This window comes from Momordica charantia (assembly GCF_013281855.1).
Source record: "Momordica charantia cultivar OHB3-1 chromosome 5 unlocalized genomic scaffold, Mcharantia_2.0 BLBB01000005.1, whole genome shotgun sequence".
NCBI lineage: Eukaryota > Viridiplantae > Streptophyta > Magnoliopsida > Cucurbitales > Cucurbitaceae > Momordica > Momordica charantia.
In genome coordinates, this window is record NW_028275163.1 from 20761186 (window position 1) to 20784467 (window position 23282).

Sequence of the window (23282 nt, forward strand, 5' to 3'; positions counted from 1 at the left end):
TACCTAAAGTTATTGACCAGTAAAAGGGTAAAAGGGTAAAAATCTGACTGCCCCATTACCCAAACTAAAGAAATTTCTGCCTTCCTTTTGTTTCTTCCACTTCTATAGTTGCATTGTTTGACATGTGCTGTGCTGATCTTGACAAAAATAAATGGTGACAGAGGGGGTCTAAAGTATGAGTAACAATGGTGATGAAATCTAATCTTTGACCAAAATGAAAATTTGATGGGTGGGTTTTAATATGAGATATAAAATTATGATGGGAGGGGCCATATTATTCGCCTTGAAAAAGAAAAATGTGTGCCATTGACAACTTCTCTGTAACACCTTGATAATTATCCCAAATCGCAAGCAAAATAAAGCTTCCAACATATGGCAGAAGTCCAAAACTAAGCAAAAACAAGTTGAACAAATTGAGAGTACCTTTTATTCATACAATCCCTGTTAAGCTCCTTTGAGGCAACATAAACAGCCGACCGAATGAAGAGAACTGAGAGTATAATTACATCTCTGGAAAACCAAAAGAGATAGCCAGCCAAGTTCTTCTCTTCTTCCAATTGCTACTCGATGTGGGATCTTTTCTTGGTGGTGTAAGGGTAGTACTCCTTTCCGTTGTCAATTCTGGTCGTCTGCCCACCAACATCAATTAATGTAGAAGTAACTGCCAAAGCAGCTCCGGCGGAAATGGCAGTTGAAATGCTTTTTCCTGGAAGAAAACAATAGCATCAATTAACCACTTCCAGAGCTGAGTTAGCTTACAAGCATGAAAAGAAAACAGAATTTTTGAAACATTTAGGCCCCATCTCATTAACTATTTCGCTTTTGGTTTTTTACTTTTGAAGATTATGCTTGCTTCTCACAATTTTGTTTGGTATGTCTTTCACATTTTTTAAAACTATACTTAAATTTGAATTATTAGCTAAGTTTTTTTATATTTAAAAAAAAAAACCTACTTTCGTAAACTTCATCCATATCAGGCTGGTCCCCTCCCAATTTGAAATATTTTATGTATAAAAAGTTAGAAGGTAACGTTTCTGGCTATGCCCATAGCCCCAACTGAAGGGGTTTTGTCCATAATATCCCAACATACTATTTAAGTTTTCAAGGCTCCAGTTGGTACTTCTAGAAGCATTGAGAAAAATATAGAGTGAATTATTTTGGGGGGTGCAGACTAGAAGAAGTCATCATTTGACAGAGTTGTGTCTCCTGTTCTTTGGAAGATGGAGGTCTTGGCTTCCATGAATATAGATCTAACTATCTAAGTAAACGAACCTTTACTAACCTAACATAGAAATTCTTGGCTTCCACAAAAATTGGTTCTTTAAGTTGTTTGAGTGTCTTGGAATCGTACCAGGATTGTCGAGCTCTGATGGAGGAGGCTTTGTTGTTCCCTCCCTTTCTAGATGAGGGAAGGTTTTTGTGAAAGACTTGTCTTTTTGCTATTTCATGGGGGATTTGGCTAGAGAGAAACAGTAAAACCTTTAGGGAAGTGGAGGCATCCCAAGAGTATCAATGGGAGCCTGTTAGATTCAATACCTAACTATGAAGGCCTGTTTTTATAACTTTTGTAATTATCATTTAGGCGCTATTCTATTCGATTAGAGTCCATTATCTGCGTGGCCTCTGGTGGCCTCCTTTTGCCAGGCTGGTTTTTTAATGCTATCCTTTACTTCTCAATGAAACTCAATTTCTCATTATAAAAAAAAACAAACGAAACACAAAGTTGCTAGCAAGTATGGGATGGATAAATTAGATGGATCGCCAAGTGTAGCAATGACCTCCAGCCCTTGGTTCCATACTTTCCAATCTGAGAAATACTGTGGATCCTGTGGCCTTTGATTCCATATTCAGGTGGGCGAGGGCAACAGAGTTAAGTTCTGGGATGACATCTGGATAATTGACTCTTCTCTCTCCCTCTCTTTTCCTAGACTCTATGCTCTAGGGAAGTCCAATTACAAACATGGGCAGCCTGTAGAAAGGCCTTTTCCTCACCAAATCTAACAAAATTAGAAATTTATGGCTCATTGAGCCACATATTTTCAAACCAAAACAAAGAAGGGCACCAGAGAAAATAACCCATTTCCATCGGGGGAATGATCTGATATCATCCTTACCCATTTTGATACTAGATTCTTGGAAGAATTCCAACCACTGTTTAGAAACAAATAACCTAGCAATCAAGGATTACATAGGCCGTTCTCTTAAATTTGACCAATTAAAATTCCAATGGGATAACAAATTTTAATTAGAACAAATCTTCTAAAACTTTAATGAATTTCGTCATGCTCTTGGTTCATCTTCCTACATTCAGGTTCTCAAAGTACCACCTTGTGAGATTGAAATCGCCCCTCAAACACTATATATCCAAACAATAAGGGTGAAGAATCTGCAAATTCACCCAAAAAACCATCCCTACCATTATAATTTGGAAGCCCATACATTACAGGCACCCAATATTCCTTCCCATCCTTCAAAACTATTTTCAAAAAAAGGAAAAGGTTCCTTAAAGAGCTTTCACCATCAAACACTATATATCCAAACAATAAGGGTGAAGAATCTGCAATTTCACCCAAAAAACCATCCCTGCCATTATAATTTGGAAGCCCATACATTACAGGCACCCAATATTCCTTCCCATCCTGCAAAACTATTTTCAAAAAAAGGAAAAGGCTCCTTAAAGAGCTTTCACCATCTTTATCTTCTTATTGTTCCAAAGAGTGAGAATACCACCTGAACTTCCTCAAGATTCTACTTCATCCCAACGGCCAACATATATCAACTGAGCCCCACAGCTATTTTACAAATCTCTTGTCTGCTTTTGCTTGCTTTGTTTCTTGAAGAAGCACCATATCTAGACTTTTTTTTAAACTAACTCCTTATTTATAAATCTCTTACCATAAGTCCCGTAACCCCCCTCATATTCCAACTTATAATCCTAAAAAGAAATAAAGAAATAAATAATTTAATAGTGCCGACGAGAGAAGATGGTGTAAGGAACTCCCTTACAAAATATTAATATTCAGAGATGAAAGCCCTAGAGCTTGATGCAAAACTCTTCCTACCAAGGATTTCCCAAAACATACAAAAACATTCCCCCCCCCCCCCAACAGCATATAAAGACAACTAACTTTAAGAGGGTGAATTTCCCTCTTTGCCCCTCCTACATAAGTGTTGACTATTTGTGGTCTCACAGATGGTCACTCCACTTTCTCATAGTTTACAGTTGGAATCAAGTTTTTCAAATCCCTATAACCACTACTCTTTCCGTTTTTTTTTTTTACCAGGAGCTTTTTTCTTCCTCTGACTAAAGGTAATGAAGTAAGAATTAAGATATAAACCAGATCTCTAAATAATTCAATAATCCACCCCATAAAGAGTTTTGACGCTCCTGATGAAATTTCCCCACAGAAATTCGAAGATAACCAACAGCCAATAAACTGTCCTCTGCTTCATTAGGCTATAGCTTTGACTCTGTACCAATGTCAACATTCACTTCTTCATTATTTGTTATAAACATAACATTTAGCACTACGTCTAAAGAATCAACCACGTTTACCATTTCTTTTCTGTTAACTGTTAAGAGGCACAATATTAAGCATTTCTTATTTTTCCCAGGCTTAAACAATAGGAATAGAGAAATCTAACATAGAGAAATAAGAGATCCCTACAATTTATTTCACTTCATTATCTGCTTCACAAGTAGGAATAGATTTCCTACTAAAAGAACTATCTTTCTTCATTCCTCCAGACCCAAGAACCACAATTTTGATCACCCCATTTAATGTCTCAAGACTCAAAACTCTCTTTTAAGGGTGGATATCTTTATTGATGAGTTACTTATGGTAGTATGATCTTCTTGTTATTTTTTATCTTCTTCTCGTTAGTTTTTAATTATTTATAGTATTCAATCGCCTCATTGATCAAATGGCCACAGGTAGGATATCTTTATTAATGGATTGGAAAACAATCAGCTAGTAACAAGTGATATTTGTCCGTCAACAGTAACAAGAAGGGTACAACCATGACAGAAAAAAATCAGTAACATCTGTATGTCAAATGAATAGAGGAAAAAGAACAGGAGAGGCAATAACAAAGTAAAAGCAGAGACGGGGCCACAGGAAAAAAGATAAATAGAGAAACAGAAATTTCTAAAAATTGAAGAAAAATGAGAAGAGGGTGGAAGGAAGAAAACACAATAACTCTCTGTCCCTCTCCTTGCCATTGTCCTTTGGTTGGTTTTCCTCCTTTTCCGTCCCCGTGTTGTCACCAATCCACATCACTTACATTAGGAGGAAGAAAACCAATAAGAAAGGAGGGAAAGAGGGCGAGTTAGGGGATTTCATTTTGACAATGTAACTAAGAAAGGAGGGAAAGAGGCCGAGTTAGGCGATTTCATTTTGACAATGTAACTATCATTAGGGAAAAGACTTTTAGGTCTTTCTCTATATTTCTGTTACGTTAAGGCAAAATTAGTTAAATGTCACTCTATGTAAAGGTGGGTAAGGTAAGTAAGTGCATATTGCGTTTGAGCTAGAATGAAACTTTAGTTGGGAGGATCCCAAGCCTCTTAAGTCTTAGAGTATTCTGTATCAGTTTCTCGGAGTGATGCTATAGTCCAAGTCCTACTTCCATTTGTGATTTGCTTAGTCCGTAACCATATCAGGATTGAACTGCATAATAGCAGTAATCTTTGAGAATTTCTCTCTATCTTGTTCTCCTATATCACAGTAGGCAGGGGCTGTTTCAGAAGCATATGCCTACTGTAATCTGCAGAAAGCCAAGCTTAAACAACATACTTCCAATTCCCCTTCAGGGCACCAGTTCTACTTTTCATAACAAGGTTGAGGTACGAAAAGCAAAGAGGTTAAATGGAACATAACAATGATTGAACTAATTTAACGATAAATGGTGATAACCTTTTTAAATACTGAAACATGCATCATTTTGAGGTTGCATACATTAACCATCCACAGGTGTAAATATGCCTAGTAAATTCCACTTAGAAAAACCTCTCCACATTCATAAAATAAAATTTCATCCCATCCTCCAAGAGAGGAAAGCAGAGAGAGAGAAACAAAAGTTACAAAACAAATTAACAATAATTTCTTCATATTTGCTAATGAAAGAACTCAAACTGCAACTGCATACAGAATCCCAGATTTAGAAAGAGTAGAAAATTTCACCTTTATATCCGAGAACAGATGCTCCAGCTGCAAAACCACCAACAGCTCCATTAACGAAGTCTCTCTTCATTCTATAATTCTGCACAAGCTGCTCAACACCAATGTATACCCCTCCAATGGCAGCAAACGTCATCCCATAATTTCCCATCATTTTCAAGGTTCTCAAAAACCCGGGCAGAGCAACATTTCTCTCAACACGGGGCACATCATACCAAGTTGCAGCAATTGTCCCAAAAATTGTCCCAGCAACAAATCCTGTAGTTGCACCTTTGATTGTTTTCATCATCGACGTATCATCATCCTCCAAGTACCTACGTTCTGAAGCATCCATGGGTTGCTTTCAAGTTCCTGACGATGACCAAAGCTGCGAAGAAAAAAACAAGACTCCGGCCTCAATAGCCATTTCGAAAGAATAAAAAACTAAACTTTACGAATTTAGTGCCTTCGAATTAGAAAATTAATAATGAAACCATTCACATGAACGGAAAATTAAATAGAATGCCGCGAATTCAAACCAAGAATCCGGTAGATAACGAACAATTCGATAATATAAACAGATGAGTGCGTTCAGATCGAGCCGGAAACCCCAAACGATTTCCGCCACTCGCGCACCTCAATACTACAATTACTTCCCTATCCTCTCTACATATGAAGCATGAAAATCGACTTCGCCGATAGAATGTCAGGCAGATCAAACCGCAGAAGCTAAACCTAGAGGAATTGCGTCACATCCACATCCAATGCGATCATCGTAGCTTCTATAATTTAGGAAAATCTATGAATAGTACAACAGAAGATTGGATTGAAGGAAGAATTACGTACCGTTTTGATGATGCTCTCTGGAGAAGGGGGAAGGAGGAGGAGACCGAAGTTCTTAACTCAGCACAAGAACTTCTCTTGAACTCAAATTTGTCGTCGTTGCAACCCGATTCCCAGCTGGTTGCGTAATTACTGTACTACCCTCGTCTATTTATTTCATTTTAGGAAAAAAAAATTATCCTTCTCTTTTACCAGTTTTAATCTTGAATTTTTCAATTTCATGAACTAAAATCCAATTTTTTAAAGAAATTATATTTATCGACCAAAAAATCAAATTAATATTTCTCCCATAAAAATGCATAACTATTCTATAAATTACACAAATTTTAGTAAGGCATGTTTAAACTCAATGAATATAAGAATAGTTTAAATGAATATTTATTAACTTGGAAGTTCAAATTCCTCACTTCAATCAGTCAAAAAATGACTATGAAAATATTCAAATTGAACAACAAAACTAAACAATATAATAAGCACTCAAAACTGAGTTCAAAACATTCAAGACTATCTACACGGTGCAACATAATTATTTATTATAGTTTAATTTTAATTTTGATACTTTTAGCTTTAGTTTACGTGGTTTTAACTTTTGTCTATTTTAGCCTTTGTACCATAAATTGTCTATTTCGATCATTGCAGGCAAACGTTTAACCTGAAGTATATATCGAACAAAAACTCTTTAATACAAAGTTATGTTACATTTGAAGAAATTTATTTGGTGCAATGTCGTACTAAAATTATAACTGAAAATGAGACAAAAAGAAAAAAAAATGAATGTTCTTAAAAGTATAGGAAATAAAAAAGCAAAAAGTACAACCAAAATAATATTTACATCAAAATTAAATTTATTAAGAATTTATGCTCTTCTAACATAAAATTCTAGATTTACCACTGTGTAACCTGTTACAAAAATTAGTATAGTTAGCCAGAAATCATCTCACCCAATCAATATGGGCTATTAAGATTAATAAATTATATGGCTACTTTCAAATGAGGCATAAGTCCTTGATTTTGAGCTACATAGAAAACAGTTGTTAGAACAATTAGCAGCTTCAATAAAGATCAAATTGGATTAATTTTGAAATGCTTTCCATTCTGAGCTTCTGCCATCAAGAAATGAAAAACCGCTCTCATATCTGAGATCGAATTCATTTATTTATTCACATGGAGAAGTACATAGTCAAGGAGAGAATTCGAAAGCTCCCTATTCTCTCCCAATCCACCTACGAGACATTCTTATCTAAAATATATCCGCTCTTCTGTTCTTAACTCGTAAACACTCGACCCACAACCTTCCCAAACTAGTTACACTGGGGGTTCCATCACAGACGTTTTTGTTCTCTCTCAATTCAGTAACTTTCAGGATTGAGTTTCCTGTAGCAGCAGCACTTGGCCAAGACCTGCTTGGTTACAACCAACAGAAACCATTAATTATTCTACTGTCAAGACCAAGCATTTAAGCTCAAAGAAACTGCTACGTATGAGAATGCAGTCAACAAACAAAAATTCTGATTCATCTTGCAACTTTTCTCTTGTCATCCAAGTGACAAAATGGCAACTGAATAAGCTGGCTAATCAGAACCGAAATCAGATGGACGAACAGCTATACGCTGGCGAGCTTGTGAAGCCGGTGTTAGTTGTATGGAAGGATTTCTCTCCAACTTCTTTACCTGCAGCTGCAGCACGATTTTCCATCCCGACCTTTCTTTGAATACTTGTCAGGGATCCAACGACGGCAAACATTGGCGGTCGACGTTCCATTACACGCTGCTCGAGTTCAATAACACGCAGGAATGTAAATGTGAGTAGTTTAGTTACAGAAACAAGCAACTACTGAAACCCTGCAAAGGGAGTTTTATCCATAGGGTTGTCCCTGATAATACCTGTATGCAAAGGGAGATAATATCAGCACAGCGAGAGAGAACCTTGGACGATATTGTTCCTCTAATCTCAGGATCAATAATCTTGTCTAGACTCCCACAGTCCTGAAGCTGAAATGACGCCCATCTTAACGGGGATTGCTCGATCCGTGGTCTCAAACTGTGTGATAACAATCAAAGTATTCATACTTTGGAAAGAGCTTAAGGATGAGAAAAGCTGGAAGAGGAAACCAAGAGGTGGAATGTGCCATACTCATTAGGTCTCCTTCCTGTAATAAGCTCCAAAAGCAACACTCCGAAGGCATACACATCACTTTTGGTAAAATCAATCCCAGGTTGGCCATATTCAGGTGCAAAGTATCCAGTGTCAACTATAGCAATTTGAGCAGCCTGTTTCATCAGTATTTATTAATGAAATGGCTGATCATTCTCTGTTTCCACATCTATAAAAGGGTCAGTTAAAACTTGCAGGTCTCCGCATCAGTAGCAATCATTTCCATAGAATACAGTCATCTAGGGGATAGACAAATTGGATGTAGATGAGATAACAAGTGAACGTGCAGTTGAGAGAAAAAAAGACAGATAAAGCATTTTTTTATGTCCGTGAGCAACAAATGAGCTAGAATTTTAAGGTAACATTGAATATATCAGTTGCATTATTTTTAGTTTATGGAAAGGTTGTAGCTGAAGATGATTGTTAACGTTACCATTCCAAGCATTTAAGGATGATTTATCATTTGTCAAATGCTGAGTTAAGTATATTCAGGATGTTACTTGCCTTGATTTTAACTCTATTGCTTGCAAGAGGCTTCAAAACAGACAAACCACAATCACAAATCTGTGGCACCAATTCTTCATCGAGCATGATGTTGGCGGCCTTCAAGTTGCAGTGACTAAATGGGGGGAAAAAAGCATTATGCAAGTAACTGAAAGTGCAGAAAGACAGATATATTAACCCCAGAAAATATTAGCCGTTCTTGGAGCTTCGGTAGACAAAGAGACACATAAAAGTGAATTAGTATAAATATAGAATGCACTGCAGAAGAATCAAAATTGTTTGACGATAGTGGTTAGGAATACATGTCCCACAAGCAAGTCTTAGATCAGAAGACTCAGTCCTGATAATTAATGTACTTACTCCAAAGCCTTTGCAACTCCAAGAGCGATTTGGAGTCGAACACTCCACGATAGAGGCTCATGTGCTACACCATGTAGAGCATCATCAAGGGACAGATTCCTGACATACTCATAGGCTAGCAGATGTTGCCCATTCTCTGCACTGTATCCAAGAAGGCTAACAATGTAAGGGTGTCTCAAACGGGAAACAGTGCAGACCACATCCAAAAACTGTTGTTCTTCTTTAAAAGAGAGTGCTGCGATGTCGACCCTTTTCACAGCCAAAGTCTGGTACAAAAGTTAAATGTATTTAGATTTTTCCTTAACTTCATTTGCATCTAATATGTATATATTTTTTTAAGTAGATAGTAATACTGATACGAGTGAGCTCATTATACTTGGCCATTAGGAAATTCAGCTTTATAGACAGAACCAAGTGATCCCTCCCCAAGAAGGTTTTCTTCACTGTAGTGGTTAGTCGCAGATTCAAGCTCTGCCACAGTGTAAATTTTTGTTCTCACTGGGAATCTGGATTTCTTAGAAAAACTTCTTCTGCCATATGCTTTCTCAGTTCTAGCATGATGAACAAGACGTGTGTGACTTGGACCACCACCTATGACTGGAGAACTGAGAGGAAAGGCATGTGGGCTATCATCTGGTGAAGTGGAAAAAGCCGTCTATCACAAATAGAGAAAAACATAAAATGTCCAAAGAAGACATTAATCGGAAACGACGCTTTGTAATTTTTATTAGCAACTGTTAGAAACCAAAAATTGTTTACTTCATTAGTAAAATTGGTCTAAAGATAATCAAATTCATACTTCACCATAGGACTATAAACAAGTAGATAAAATGCAAACATATTGAATGAGAGCTTTTTCTCACATTCATTCTTAAATGGTGAGTGCACTAAGCACTTTATAGTTAATACTAAAAGATGAAGCATAACTATTTGTTCTCCAAACTTAAAGACCTCAAGAAAATAATGAAGTGGACATAATTGAATCATTGAGTTTAATTAAATATCTCCATATATCCTTTGCAATATTGATGGGTAAACCTATAAAATTCATTATATTGAGCCCTCCAGTACAGGAAAATAGAATGTTGGAATCATAAACCCCCCAGCAGGGAAAGATGGTACGAATATATGAAAAAAAAAATAGAGATCAATGTCTCTAGAGTGTTCTGGGGAACTCAATTCTTCATTTTAAGATATTTAGGTCATTTTTTTACATCTAATTATGCTTCGCCCAAAAAAAAAAACTACTGTAAATAAAATATGAGAAGATACATATGAGGACTGAGGAGAAGGTTCACCTTCAGCTATGCTGACTGGAAGAGACGTGTTCATGTGCTTCTTACTTCTCTGCTTTGCACATATTTGTGTCTTGCAGAGTGCAACAAAGAGAGCTGCAAAGAGTATTACTAGACCACCTCCACCAGCCACTATAGCTATTTCACCAGGACCCAGCTTTTCCCCCTTTTTCCTAACCATTTTCACAGAAGAACAGTTCCCAATGATGATCGACTCTGTTAATGGAGGGCTGCTATTGTTTTGCCTCAAAGGTGCTGTTTCCAAGGGAAAATCCCAGGGTGGAGAGTTACTTATATCGAACCTATTTCCCCCAATCCTAATAAGGGGTTTAGATGCAACATAAAAATTATTAGACATAATGAATGCCCAATTTAGATAAAAGAAACACGCAGCTGCTAAGATATGAAAACCTCACCATAAATTTGGAATTGTCTTAAATTGCTCTGGAATAGTGCCGCTAAAGTAATTGTCTTGGATGTTCCTTGTAAAATTAAATGCCAGTTAAAACTTTTCATACGGACATAAGTTGAAATTCAGTAAAAAGGTAATGGAAAAACATACAAATCGGTTAGTGGAAGATCAGATAAGTAGGCAACCGATCCTGTGAATTTGTTTTTCTGCAAGAACCTAATATGCTAGATGTTAATGAAATAACTAACTTTTCTAATCTGATGTAAGAACAAGAAATAATCAAACTGGAAAACCCCACAGTCTGTTGATATTAATCAGAGATGCAAATGAACTTGGTAGATCTCCAGTGAAGTCATTAAATGACAAATCCCTGTGGAATGAAAAGAATCAGTGGTTAAAATGGCCTGCCAAAAGTATCATACGCCAAAGTAATGGACTCAACCATATTATCATTTAATATTTCAATATAAGATTCAACGTATAACTAATTAACTTCAATCTCGTTACTTCGAAATTTAATAAATTATGATCAAAGATAAGAAAGAATTGTTATATTCACAGACCATAAAAATGTTAATATGAAATTCCAATAATAGAGGCCAGCATCAATTTGTTAACTATACTCGCTGTAAGTTACAAAATCTCCAGTTTGCATCTTCTTTCTTTGTCATGGAATTTTTTTATGGGCAATACTTTGAAAATTAACCAATTCCTTTCATTTTTTGTTCAGAGGAAATAAGATAACTGGTGAAGAAGCATACATCTCCACAAGATTTTGTAGGCCAGAAAACACATTCCCAATGGGGCCAGATAGGATATTATGGCTTAGGTTCCTGCACATATAAGAATATCGGTTCAGATGAAAGAAATGCCACCAGGGCAGGCACTTAGAGTTCTAGAACTCAAAGATGTCGTAGACTTTTCAAGTCAGGGTAAGTATGGAAGATTGTGGCTCAAATAGTTTGATGCATTAAAGAGATTGACTGAAAAATTATTGAAAATGTATATGACAAAATCAATGACATAATCTCCAGGAAAACAAGCACTTGACTAAAGCAGGACATGTAACTTACAAATAAGTGACATTCGGGGGTAAGCCAGAAGGAATCTCACCCAGAATTGCATTGGAACTAACATCCCTAATGTTAAAAAAGAACATTAAGCAAATTATTTTAGCTTGAACCATGATAGATGAAAGTGGTTACATTCTTACAGTTGCTTCAAATTACGGAGAAGATAGAGCTGATCCCCAAGATTCCCAGAAAGGTTTAGTCCGTTAAGTTTACTGCACTAAGAAGAAGACTTCTAAGTTTGCCACTCCAACATCACAATCAAAGTAATGAAACAATGGACTGAGTTAAGTACATTACAGGTTTGTCACAGACGAACCAACACAAAACACCCCCGCCCACGATCCCTCGCAAGGATCCCCGCCATCCGTTCTCCATCCTTTAAGCTCAGGTGGGTAGTCTAGAGTAGTATACAGATTGTGAAGAGCTATAACTGTACGACACGCAATAAGAATTAAATCAACAACTGGACATTAAAAAGCTAGAAATTCAGAGTCAAACGATTTCTGAATTCCAAGCTCATCTTGAATAGTTTTAAGAATACTCCTCAACCAATCTTACTTAATTTTCAGGACGATCAAAAGCAATGACAATAAAAGTCTACAAAAACGATAAAAAGGGAATTAGGGTTACCATCCAGCGGGTCAGTAAGAGACTGAACGACTGAAGTAAGAATTGCCAAGTAGCCAATCACACCGGAATACATTAACGGACGGAGGTGGGCCATTTCTTGAGAGATCACAGAAACAAAATAAAACCCGTCAGAACTCAGAAAGAAAAAACACATTATAAAGCCTGAGAAATTAGGGCAAAAGTTCAACAAAATCAGTAATCCGCCATGGGAATCGAATATAACTCAAATTAAGTTGTCTTTTTCAGTTGAACTGGTTTCTTACACTTCCGAAGACAGAGAGCAGCATGGAAAGAACCCTTGAAAAGGTCGAAGAAATTAAAGAAGTCGTGGAATGAGTGAAACTGAAGAGAGTCGCAAAGCAAAGAGGCAGAAGAAGAAGAAGTTGCGGATTTCAGCTTACTTTTCGCCGGAGAAAGAGAGAGATACAGAGCAGAGCGAGAAGCTAGAAGCCAGAAGTTCGTCTATGGCAATGGAGAAGAAGGCGGAGTTCTTGATTTCAGAACAACTGATGAGCTGGCGTCCACGTAAGCTTAAACCGTTAAGTCGTTGAGACCACGTGGATCTTTTAAAAAAATGAGTCCACGTGTTTGTTCGTTTTTTTATTTCTTAGGGCAGAACTGTATTTTACCCCGAATTTATTAACTCAATGTCCTGGCAAGAAATCTAGCATGGTTTTTTAAATTATTTTATTTTTTCCAATAACTGTAATATAAAAATATACTACCATAGAGGTTTTTAAAGTTAACTTAGATGAATATTAGATCAAGAATATTTCATCAATTTTTATTGCAAGAGTCTATTATAAAAAAAGAAAAAAGAAAAAAAAAGGTATTCTCCTCCTAAAATTCCAGGAGATACAAAATTAAATTAAACGCTCCATCAACAGACTCTAGTTGTTTTTTCTTTTTGTTTCTATTACTTGTTATGTTTTTTTTTTACGTTTTTAAGGAATTTTTGGTCCTATATTTGTGATTTAGTTCCTAAAATTTAATTTATAATGATTTAATATTTATACTTTTAAATTGGTAATAGTTTAGTCTTTATAGTTTAAAATATATACTAGTGTAACCTTCGTGTCTTTTTTTTTAAGAACAATTTCATGCTTCACGTAATCATATATTTGAGAAGTATAGTCGGACATGAAAGTTCTTTAAAAATTTGAAAATTATTTAATCGTTTTACTTATTCATGATTTTTGTTCAAGGAAAATAGTTAGACTCCACATTGATCCTGACTAATATTGTCATAATCACTTATAAATATTTAACAATTAAGTAAAGGAAGGCAAAAACACAAAGACATTTTTAAAAAGATAATAACCCGTCAACAATAGTCAGGACAAGATTTGAAATCGTGAGTTTTCCCATGACAATTTCATGCTTTTTAAGTATATTTGAAAATTGTAGGGGTTGGGAATCTTTTTAAATTACAATTTCATAAAAATTGTTTAATAAAACCATATTTGAAAGACTATTTCATATTTTTTTTCATGACAACCCAAATAACTTTCCAAACCTCCTTATAAATTAAGCTTATATTCTTCAAATAAATTCCAAGAAAAAAACTAATATTTATGAGAGACAGAGAGAGATCTTATGGCACCAAAACTTTGCACATCCAGCTTATGAGAAAGAACACACAAATTTATTTACTGATCTTTTTCAGAACTTTACTCTATAACCATGACGTAAAAACTGTGTCTGTACGTGCACAAAGAAGAATGATTCTATGTACATGAGAGAAGAACAGTGATTGACTAAAACGAGGTGGAACAATAGCTGTATGCTGGTGAACTTACGAAGCCAGTGTTGGTTGAACGAAAAGATTTCTCAAAAGGATCCACTTCAGTAACACTTCCTAATTCTGCTGCACCTCGTTTCTCCATTTCCATCTTTTTCTGAAGCTTTGTCAGGTGTTCCACTATTTCAGACATTGGTGGTCGGAATTCCTTCACAGGCTGATCCAAGATTAAAAAAACATCCGATTAAGCTCTTGGATTTAATGGTAGTTTAATCCGATAATAGTTACGCCAAATAATTCATCCAAACCAATAGAAGGGAAGTAATAAAGATATGCATAAAAGATTAATTATAGTTTTAATTCATAAGGAATGTGCATCATTTCCTATGGATTTAATATCAATAGTTAAATGTTGAATTTCATACATCAAAATAAGATATGAAAGTTAGATCAAGAGTAATGTTCTTTTTTTGAGTTCTAACAAGGGGTGGAGTGAGGATTTGAACCTTTAATATTCAAGGGATCGGTTATCTCATGTTATAATCGATTGAGTTTATGTTCAAGTCAACACATCATGAGTAATTGGTTTAAAGGTTAAATTATAAATTTAGACCATGTGATTTTCGAAAAATTAATATGGTTAATTAAATATATAAATTCACTTTCATAGTAATGAGATGTTTAGGAGTTACCTGTATACCAAGGGAGATAATGTCGACAAAGCGAGAGAGGGTCTTAGAGGAAAATGTTCCTTTAATGCCTGGATCAACCATCTGTTCCAAACTCTCATTGTCATGAAGCCGAGATGAAGCCCATTTCACCAGCGACTGCTCTTTCCTGGGTTTCGAACTGAGTGAAAAGAACAAAAAGTATTCAAAATCTGCAACAAGAGTTTGAAAAGGAAGAGCGAATCAAAAGGAGGTTGGATGAATTGTACTTGTCAAATGGTTTTCTTCCTGTGACAAGCTCCAAAAGCAACACTCCGAAAGAATACACATCACTTCTGGTATTATCAAATCCTGGCTGGCCGTGTTCAGGTGCAAGGTAGCCTCTGTCACCACTGACAATCTCAGAAGCCTGTTTTTCATCAGTATTTTCACATATAAAACTCATGAAAAAAACCATAAGCAAACAAACAAAGCTGGCTGTCCAGTTTATTATCAGATGCAAAGAAAAGCATGTTCTCAACTGTATTTTACCTTTGTTTTAACTCTATTGATCACAAGTGGCCTCAAAACAGACAACCCACAATCACAAATACGAGGCATCAGTTCTTCATCAAGTAAGATGTTGGAAGCCTTCAGATTGCAGTGAGCAAATGGAGGGAAAAAGCTTGTATGCAAATAACTGAAAACCCAAAAGGCAAACAGTTATAACCCCACAAGAATACAATTATCATCGATAACTTTGTCTCGAGGTAAGAGAGAGTGGCTTTTGAAGGTACTAACCAAAAAATTTTACATTTCACAAACAGGGTAAAAAGTCAAAATTTTCATGGTAGGAAGTATTTATAAATTAGTACGTTTCTCAAAAGTGCTAAGAGAAAAGGCATTTCACCTAATACGCTAATACATGAAAAATGCCTTTTAAGTTGGTCTAAGATTAAGTAAGTTGAAAAAGCATTATGAATATAGAATGCAAAACTAAAGATGAAATATTATGAATATAGAATGCAAAATTAAAGATGAACTATCATGAATATTGAATGCAAAAATTAAAGACGAACTAGAGGTCTTTGATCGCTGATTGATGTTTGGGGAACCTCGTTCCTTAATCAGTCTAAGATCAGAAGATATGAACTTGATGATCGAATAATTTACTTACTCTAAGGCCCTAGCAACTCCAAGAGCAATCTGGAAACGGACAGTCCATGACAGAGGCATGTATGCTTCACAGTGTAAAGCGTCACCAAGAGACAAATTTCGAACATATTCATATCCGAGTAAATGTTGTCCATGCTCTACACAATATCCAAACAGTGTAACAATGTTCGGGTGCCTCAAACGGGAAGCAGTCCATACCACATCCAGAAACTGCTCTTCTTCTGTAAAAGAGAGTTCTTCCATGTTGATGTTTTTCACAGCCAAAACCTGTTGGAAATTAGAAGTCAGAAAGAAGTTAATGGAGGTCAGTTAAAACTTCTCTCATAATAGGAACATTTTTACTTGGCCATCAGGAAATTCAGCTCTATAAACAGCACCAAGAGATCCCTCTCCAAGAAGATTCGCATCGCTAAAGTTGTTTGTTGCAGATTGAAGCTCTGCTAGAGTGTAAACTTTTGTTCTCACCGGGAGCCTGCATCTCTTTGAGAAACCTTTTCTTCCAGAAAATTTCTCGGTTCTTGTGTGATTTAATAGAGGTATAGGCCTTGGACCACCCATAAGTAGAGAACTAAGGGACAAACTTCGTGAACTTTCTTCTGGTGCAGTAGACGAACCATCTATCAGAGAAAATAGAAGTGTAACATCTCGGAAGAAAATGGCACAGCCTTCTCCTTCTCATAGTACTAAAAAGATGGATTCCCAAAAACATTGAATATTTTCCATCACAAATCTTAAACGAATTCAAGAAAACAGTCTTTCGCATACTTGAATGATTATAATCATCAAATATCAACATTTGAATTTCCATTGCGACATAATGGGGCATGGATAGAAGCATATGGACTTATGACACATATCTGAGACCTCAGAAGCAGAAAAGTAGCACGTTGAGATCAGAAATAAAGCTTCCATTATTATGTGAAAGAACATAGACTATGGGACTAAACTATATATGTCAAAATTCTACCAGTATGAAAAAATGGATTTTTTAATCAATTCATTAGTTATAAAGATTAGCCAATGAACTTGTATCTAGTTATACTTAAACAGCATCAAAACAACAAAATAAAGACATCTGGAAATAAAAAAGGCAAAAAGCTGGAAGAACTTAACAAGGAGAAGGATTCACCTTCAGATTTGTCAAGAGGGAGAGAACGGGGTAAAATATTGCTAATCTTCAAATTTATTTTCTTTTCATGTACTTTCTTCATGGTGAAAACAACAAAGAGAGCCGTAAAGGTTACTACTAGTGTTATCCCCCCAACCAGGAGAACTATTCCACCAGGACCGAGCCTTTTCTTCTCATGCCTGACTATACTACCACGAGAGGGATAATTCTGGATGGCATTTGACTTGGTTGTTGGAGGACCACTGATGTTTTTCACCACTGGTGCTTTTTCCAGGGGGAAATCCCAGGGTGGAGAATTGACTTCTTGACGGAACCTATTTCCCCCAATCCTTAAACAAAGGCGAAGAGAAAACAAATCAGAAACAATCGTTTGAGTAAACTTGATTTTCAGTTTAGGTAAAGAAATCCACCAACAGCTGAAATTTGAAAAGAATACCACAAGTTTGGAATAGTTCTAAAACTTCCGGGAATAATGCCACTAAAATAATTGTCTTGGATGTTCCTGAAAGAAGAGATATGTGAGTGAGTACAAAGGTAGCCAGATGAAGTAAGTCAGAAATTCTACAGAGAGGACGGGGTAGTGGAGAAGAAGGTAAGAGGAAGCCATGGATAACATACAAGTCAATTAATGGAAGGTGAGACAAGTAGGCAACCGATCCAGTGAATTTGTTGTCCTGCAAGAACCTAGTCTTGATAGCATTAATGTGATAAATAGTTGTTCAATTTGTTGAACTAAGAAAGAAGAAGAAATAATCAAGTACAAGAAACTCACAGCCTGGTGATGTTTGTCAGGGAACCGAATGAACTTGGCAAATCACCAGTGAATCCATTATATGACAAGTCCCTGTGAGAATCATTGGTTGAATCTCTTGACAAAAAGGGCTTGTATGTAAAAGTTTAAATACCCAAAAATGTTATGAGTTAATATCTGAATACAAGACCCAACTTGTAGAAAAATCATGAAACTTTATTGTATAGTAAATTAGAAAGATATGTTGTAAGATGCAAATGAGAGGGTGCTTGGTAGATTCTCCCTTCATTTCAGTTCAATTCAAAGGCAGAAATAGCTTTTATAGCGAAGAAGGAAGCGTACATCTCCCTCAAATTCTGTAAACCAGTGAACACATTTCCAATCACACCAGATAGAGTATTATGGCTCAGATTCCTGCATGCAAAAGACTATGGGTAAGAACGAACGACCTTTAAACAGTAATACTACGCATAGTCAAGGATCAACTTACAGATGTCGGAGACTTCCCAAGTTAGATAAAGTATGTGGAATATTTTCGCTCAAATTGTTGAATGCCATATTTCTGCAATAGATCAGGAATTTTACTGAATCTATTAAACGGATGTAACAAACAGAAAAAATAACTCTTTTAATTATACAACAAACATGAATGAAAAAACATCACATTCACATACAACTTACATATGAGTGGCATTAGGGGGCAAGTTGCGAGGAATTCCACCCGTAAGTCTATTGGAACTAACATCCCTAAACAAACAATTAAACAGACTTTTACACACTGAAATTAGCAACAGTGAAAATTGTTCCATTAAAATTAACTTACAGTTGCTTCAAAGTATTAAGACTATTGAGCTGCCCTCCAAGATTCCCAGTGAGGTTCAGTCCATGAAGTTTACTGCAGAAGCAGAGACAGTGATCAGAGTAATATTTCAATCAAAGAAGGAAACATAGCATCAAGCATATGCTTATGGTGTGTAGTTCAGAGAAACAATTATGTGATTACAGGTATATTACAGATGACCCAGAGCAAGAAACTCCAGCCCATGATTCCTCACAAGGATCTCCACCTTCTTTTCTCCATCCTTTAAGCTCTGATGGATAATTCAAAGCACTGTAAAAATCCTGAAGTGCTGTCACTGGTACACAGTATCGATTCTTCAATAACGGATAACAAAATACCTAAAAAGCTTCGGAATGATTCGCCGAAGTAAAGCAAAATTAAAGTTGACTGGAATTCCATAAAGAAGCTGAAGAGAGTTTATATTCAAGAAGTCAAGATGTCACCAGAAATTAATGTCAAGAAACTATGGCCACAAAAATCAATGATCTATTTCAATCTTTTCTTCTAATTCAAAGCTCCAAGAAACTAAAAACATGCCGCATTCAAACAAACAGGTAGTACAGTTACCATCCGGCGGGTTAGTGAACGCCCGAGCCAGCGAAGTCAGGATTGTCGAATAGACAACGACACTAAAATACGCATACAGACGCTGTTGGAGCATTTCTCCCGAAAACCAAAACCATCCAGTTTGATGTTTCTCTGCGAATCGATCGAACACAAATAAAATGTCAAGAACATGCTTGTTGTGTACAAGAAGATTATTAAACCTCATTATAAGAAGCCAAACAGAAAAATTTCATGTAAGAATCAACAAAGACAAAAGAATGTAGTAAACTGAATCGCGAAGCAAAACAGAGGAAGAAAAGTTTACTTCTTACTCCTCTTTCTCTGCAACCAGAAGTCCGAAAAGATGACACCGCCACGCCGAGAAGTTCTTCGGAGGAAATTAGGGTTTGAAAACCGTACCTTCGAGAAAGCAAACGGATGGTCTCACAGAGAGAAAATGGCTCGTACGGACAAGAGTGGAGTGAGAAAAAAAAATGAAAAATGGAAAAATCGCCTGCAATAACGAGTACTATATCCCGGCGATGAAGACGACGAAGTTTTTGCAATGGCGGGAAATTTGATGAGCTGGCGTCCACGTCCGCTGAAACGGTTAGGCGGTTGGATTTTTTTTATTTTTTTATTACAAGCTCTTCCAAACTCTAGATTCAAATTTATAAATTTTTTGATACGGACCGTTTGTTTTTTTGGAAATATCTCATATGCCCGAAATTTTAGATGTTTGGAATTTCAAATAACTACGTTTCTTATAACGATATATGGGAATATTGTAAATTTATGTAATGTTCCAAAAATGCCGTTAGCGATCGTCATATAATTTATATATTAAATTTAATATTATTTGAATTTATATAAAAATTGTACTTCTATTAATTTAATAATATATTTTTATGTCAATTTTAGTTTATGTTTGGTGACTATTAAAAGAGTAAAATAAAGGAAAGATGGCACCCTACATTTGAATTAAAAATAAATTAAGATATTATACCATCCACCAGTGTTTATTTTTTATATCTAAATGTAGCATATAAATAGAATTATATTTAGACATTTATCAATGAATCAGCGCATACATTTATATTAAAAATAAGATAAAATAAATGAGAAATAAATATTATTGATGAAAAAAAATTATAGAACAAAAACGATGAGGGATAAAATTGTCAAAAGAAGATGTCCTCAACACGGAAATCTTAGAAACTCATGTTACATCCTCCCATATAGGCATCAAAGAATTCTCAGGAATCCAACATTCCTATCAAACAAATACAAACATCTGGATGACCATTCCATGAAACAAACGGTCTCTATAAGTTGTTTTACGGGTGTCAAAGTGAGCATAGTTTAGCCGTAATTGACATATATCTGTAATCAAGAAGTTGTGAGTTCGATCCTCCACCTCATATATTGTACTAAAAAAACTTCTTTATCAGTTGAGCTAAGTTTAGGTTTGGTAATTTAGAATGTTATAGGCATAATAATGAAAAGTTATATGTCATACAAACAAATTAACGGTCATGAAAATAAAATTTTATTTCTTTCATTTTAGTTTAAAATATAGGGTGTAATGTTGACGTATTGAGCTTAATTATTGATATAACAACTCCAATATAATTTAGTAGTTAAGACTATTATGAAAAGGGAGATGTGAATCTATAGATAATACTTTAAAAGTGGTTAATAATTTAATATACAGGAATCAAAATAATTCAAAACTAAAAATATAGGATCAAAATAGTATTTAAATCTATATATTTTTATGAGGCAAGTTGATCTTACACCACCTTTTTAAATATGTTTTAATTTTTTTTCTTCCTTGAATTTTCTAGATTTAGTATATTTTGTTAAACGAATTTTCAAACTTGGACAAAATACATTTTTTAGTTTCTATGATTTGAAATAGGTGTAAAGTTGATCCTAAAGTCTTAAAATAGACAATGATCTCTGAATTTGAGAAATGGTTCTAAATATGATCTGTGAGATACTTTAATCGTTAATTGACCAACCTTCAAATAAGTTATAGACTGTACTAGTAAAATATAATAATATTTATTTGGTGATAGGACTCTCCATCCTTCCCACTTCATTAATTTATTTTCATTATGTTTTTGTCCTAAAAGATTGAATTATGGGTTAGAAAATTGATTTTGAAGGAGCGTTAGACTACGTTTGATTTGTGATTTGAATTATATTTTAGCTTCATATTTAAAATAATGATAGACGTAAAATAGTTATAATAAATTATTTATGTTTGATATTATATGATATTTTCGCTAATAATAATTGATATATATCAACATAAACTGTGTAAAGTCTTTTAGTCCAAAAAAAAAAACTGTGTAAAGTATTAAAAGAAAATTTATGGTTTCACTCACAGAATCCGTATAAATTTTTCTACTTGGGTTTACCATTTGTAATTCATTGCCAATTATGTCTTTTTAAATGGACTGTATCTTCTTTTTAAGCCAGAGTTTTGTTGATTTTCACAAATTTTTAGGTTGAAAAATGGAAACCAAACCTGAAATTATAATTGGGACTATATAATAAATGTAATACTTGCATTTTATTAATAAATCAATAATGTCATAAATCATAATCATTAATAAAAAAAAAACCCCACTAAAATAAAATTTAAACAATGTAGTATAATTTTAGGAGGATGTCGTGGATGAGCCACTGTGTCATGAATTTGTAAGCCTTTTGCGTCAAATGGATTCCATCCCAACTTATATGTTCATTAGGGTTTGGGCAAACTGGTACATCCGGAAGTCTCCATATCTTCATGAGGTTAAAGTTGTAGTTGCCTCCAATCCCGCAACATGATTTTTGTAATGAAGCTTCATCAAAACCTGCTCATATAAAGATGGATATGCAACATCATTGATAATTGATAAACTTAATGCTAAATCTTAAGATCTAATATTATTTTGTAAAATGTATAGAATAGCATACCGAGCACAAAAGCATGACGAAGGATCCAAAGCAATGCATTATAGTAGTCACCATATACGATAATGGTACGCGGATTCTTCCTTTTTAATTAATACTTCAATGGCTTGCTTGATTTGATCATTGTGATAACTCGCCAAACTATTCAAACCCTTTAAACAATAAAGTTTGTCATAAGCACTTGTATCATTAGTTTGGAATCCAGTGAGATAGATGGGTAAAACATGGGAACAATAATCCGAGTAGCACCATAACTTATCACATTGTGCAAACATCATCATAAAAAAATATATATAGTGATCAGTGGAAAAAACTCAAATCCACATAGCTTGTGAAAAGTATCTAAATATAAATTACCTCAACAGCATTTTTATGGTTTCAACAACATTTGGCACCATGTATTTCACCTCTTGTATAGTTTTACCTTGGAACAGTGCATAATTATAGTCATTCCCACCAATCTCACCAACCAAAGAACAAAGCACTTCTTAATTTCTCGATGCAATCTATCAGATATAAATACCAAAAAGTAAAATAAAATAAATAAATCAACATGTATAATTAAAGAAAAAAATAGGTTAATTAAATGAATTACCTCTTTCATCACAACAAATGGAGTTAAAATGAGAAAACATCCAATCAAGTTGATGGTTGAGAGAAGGGAGTGTTCGGATTTTCACGAATCAGATTTCTAGCGTATATTGCATCGAACATACAAGCCTCGGCCGTGGAAGAAGAGGAAGAAGAAGAAGAAGAGAGAAAGATGATCTTGTACTTGAAGTCGCCATTGTTGCAGAAAAGAGAGAGCTTGGTGCTAAAAGTATGGACTCGTAGGAAAAATTTGTGAATGAGTGAAGAATGGAATAATTGTGAGGCCTTATTTATAGGTTTTGATTTCTTCCCATTCTGGTGGGATAAAAGAAATTTGGTTTTGAATTTCCTAATCCTCCTCGGAATGGGAATTTCTTCTGCCATTTTTAAAGCAAAATAAAGATATTATTTTTTAAATAAAGATAAAACTTAAATAATTATTTTCTTAGAGTGAGCATGTAAT

General features: G+C 35.1%; 2 protein-coding genes and 2 pseudogenes across 4 annotated transcripts; all 4 read right to left on the reverse strand.

Moving 5' to 3' along the window:
* Positions 1-283: 283 nt before the first annotated feature.
* On the reverse strand, positions 284-6149 carry OEP16-3 (Mitochondrial import inner membrane translocase subunit Tim17/Tim22/Tim23 family protein). Its single transcript, XM_022298589.2, has 3 exons — positions 6006-6149; positions 5184-5547; positions 284-706 (listed from the first exon to the last, which is right to left on the reverse strand). Exons 2-3 carry the CDS (start codon positions 5512-5514, stop codon positions 561-563), a joined length of 477 nt encoding a protein of 158 aa, XP_022154281.1. The 5' UTR covers positions 5515-5547; positions 6006-6149; the 3' UTR covers positions 284-560.
* Positions 6150-7119: 970 nt separating this feature from the next.
* Positions 7120-12905, reverse strand: LOC111021558 (protein STRUBBELIG-RECEPTOR FAMILY 2-like; annotated as a pseudogene). Its single transcript, XR_015791076.1, has 16 exons — positions 12694-12905; positions 12431-12526; positions 12098-12230; positions 11941-12012; positions 11801-11866; positions 11489-11560; positions 11026-11097; positions 10878-10943; positions 10732-10797; positions 10319-10632; positions 9397-9675; positions 9021-9286; positions 8661-8808; positions 8136-8272; positions 7886-8042; positions 7120-7769 (listed from the first exon to the last, which is right to left on the reverse strand). The product of XR_015791076.1 is annotated as a protein STRUBBELIG-RECEPTOR FAMILY 2-like (transcript).
* A 1183-nt stretch (positions 12906-14088) lies between these two features.
* SRF2 (STRUBBELIG-receptor family 2) lies at positions 14089-19808 on the reverse strand. Of its 2 annotated transcripts, none has more exons than XM_022298535.2 (17): positions 19594-19808; positions 19283-19414; positions 18878-19010; positions 18698-18769; positions 18556-18621; positions 18365-18436; positions 18217-18288; positions 17896-17967; positions 17742-17807; positions 17560-17625; positions 17124-17452; positions 16337-16611; positions 15996-16261; positions 15371-15518; positions 15109-15248; positions 14864-15020; positions 14089-14388 (listed from the first exon to the last, which is right to left on the reverse strand). In XM_022298535.2, exons 2-17 carry the CDS (start codon positions 19374-19376, stop codon positions 14188-14190), a joined length of 2229 nt encoding a protein of 742 aa, XP_022154227.1. In that variant the 5' UTR covers positions 19377-19414; positions 19594-19808; the 3' UTR covers positions 14089-14187. The 2 variants fall into 2 exon arrangements, with proteins under 2 accessions (XP_022154227.1, XP_022154228.1); XM_022298536.2 differs by having other exon boundaries at positions 19587-19808.
* A 2102-nt stretch (positions 19809-21910) lies between these two features.
* LOC111021532 (GDSL esterase/lipase At5g03980-like) lies at positions 21911-23016 on the reverse strand (annotated as a pseudogene).
* Between the last annotated feature and the right edge of the window lie 266 nt (positions 23017-23282).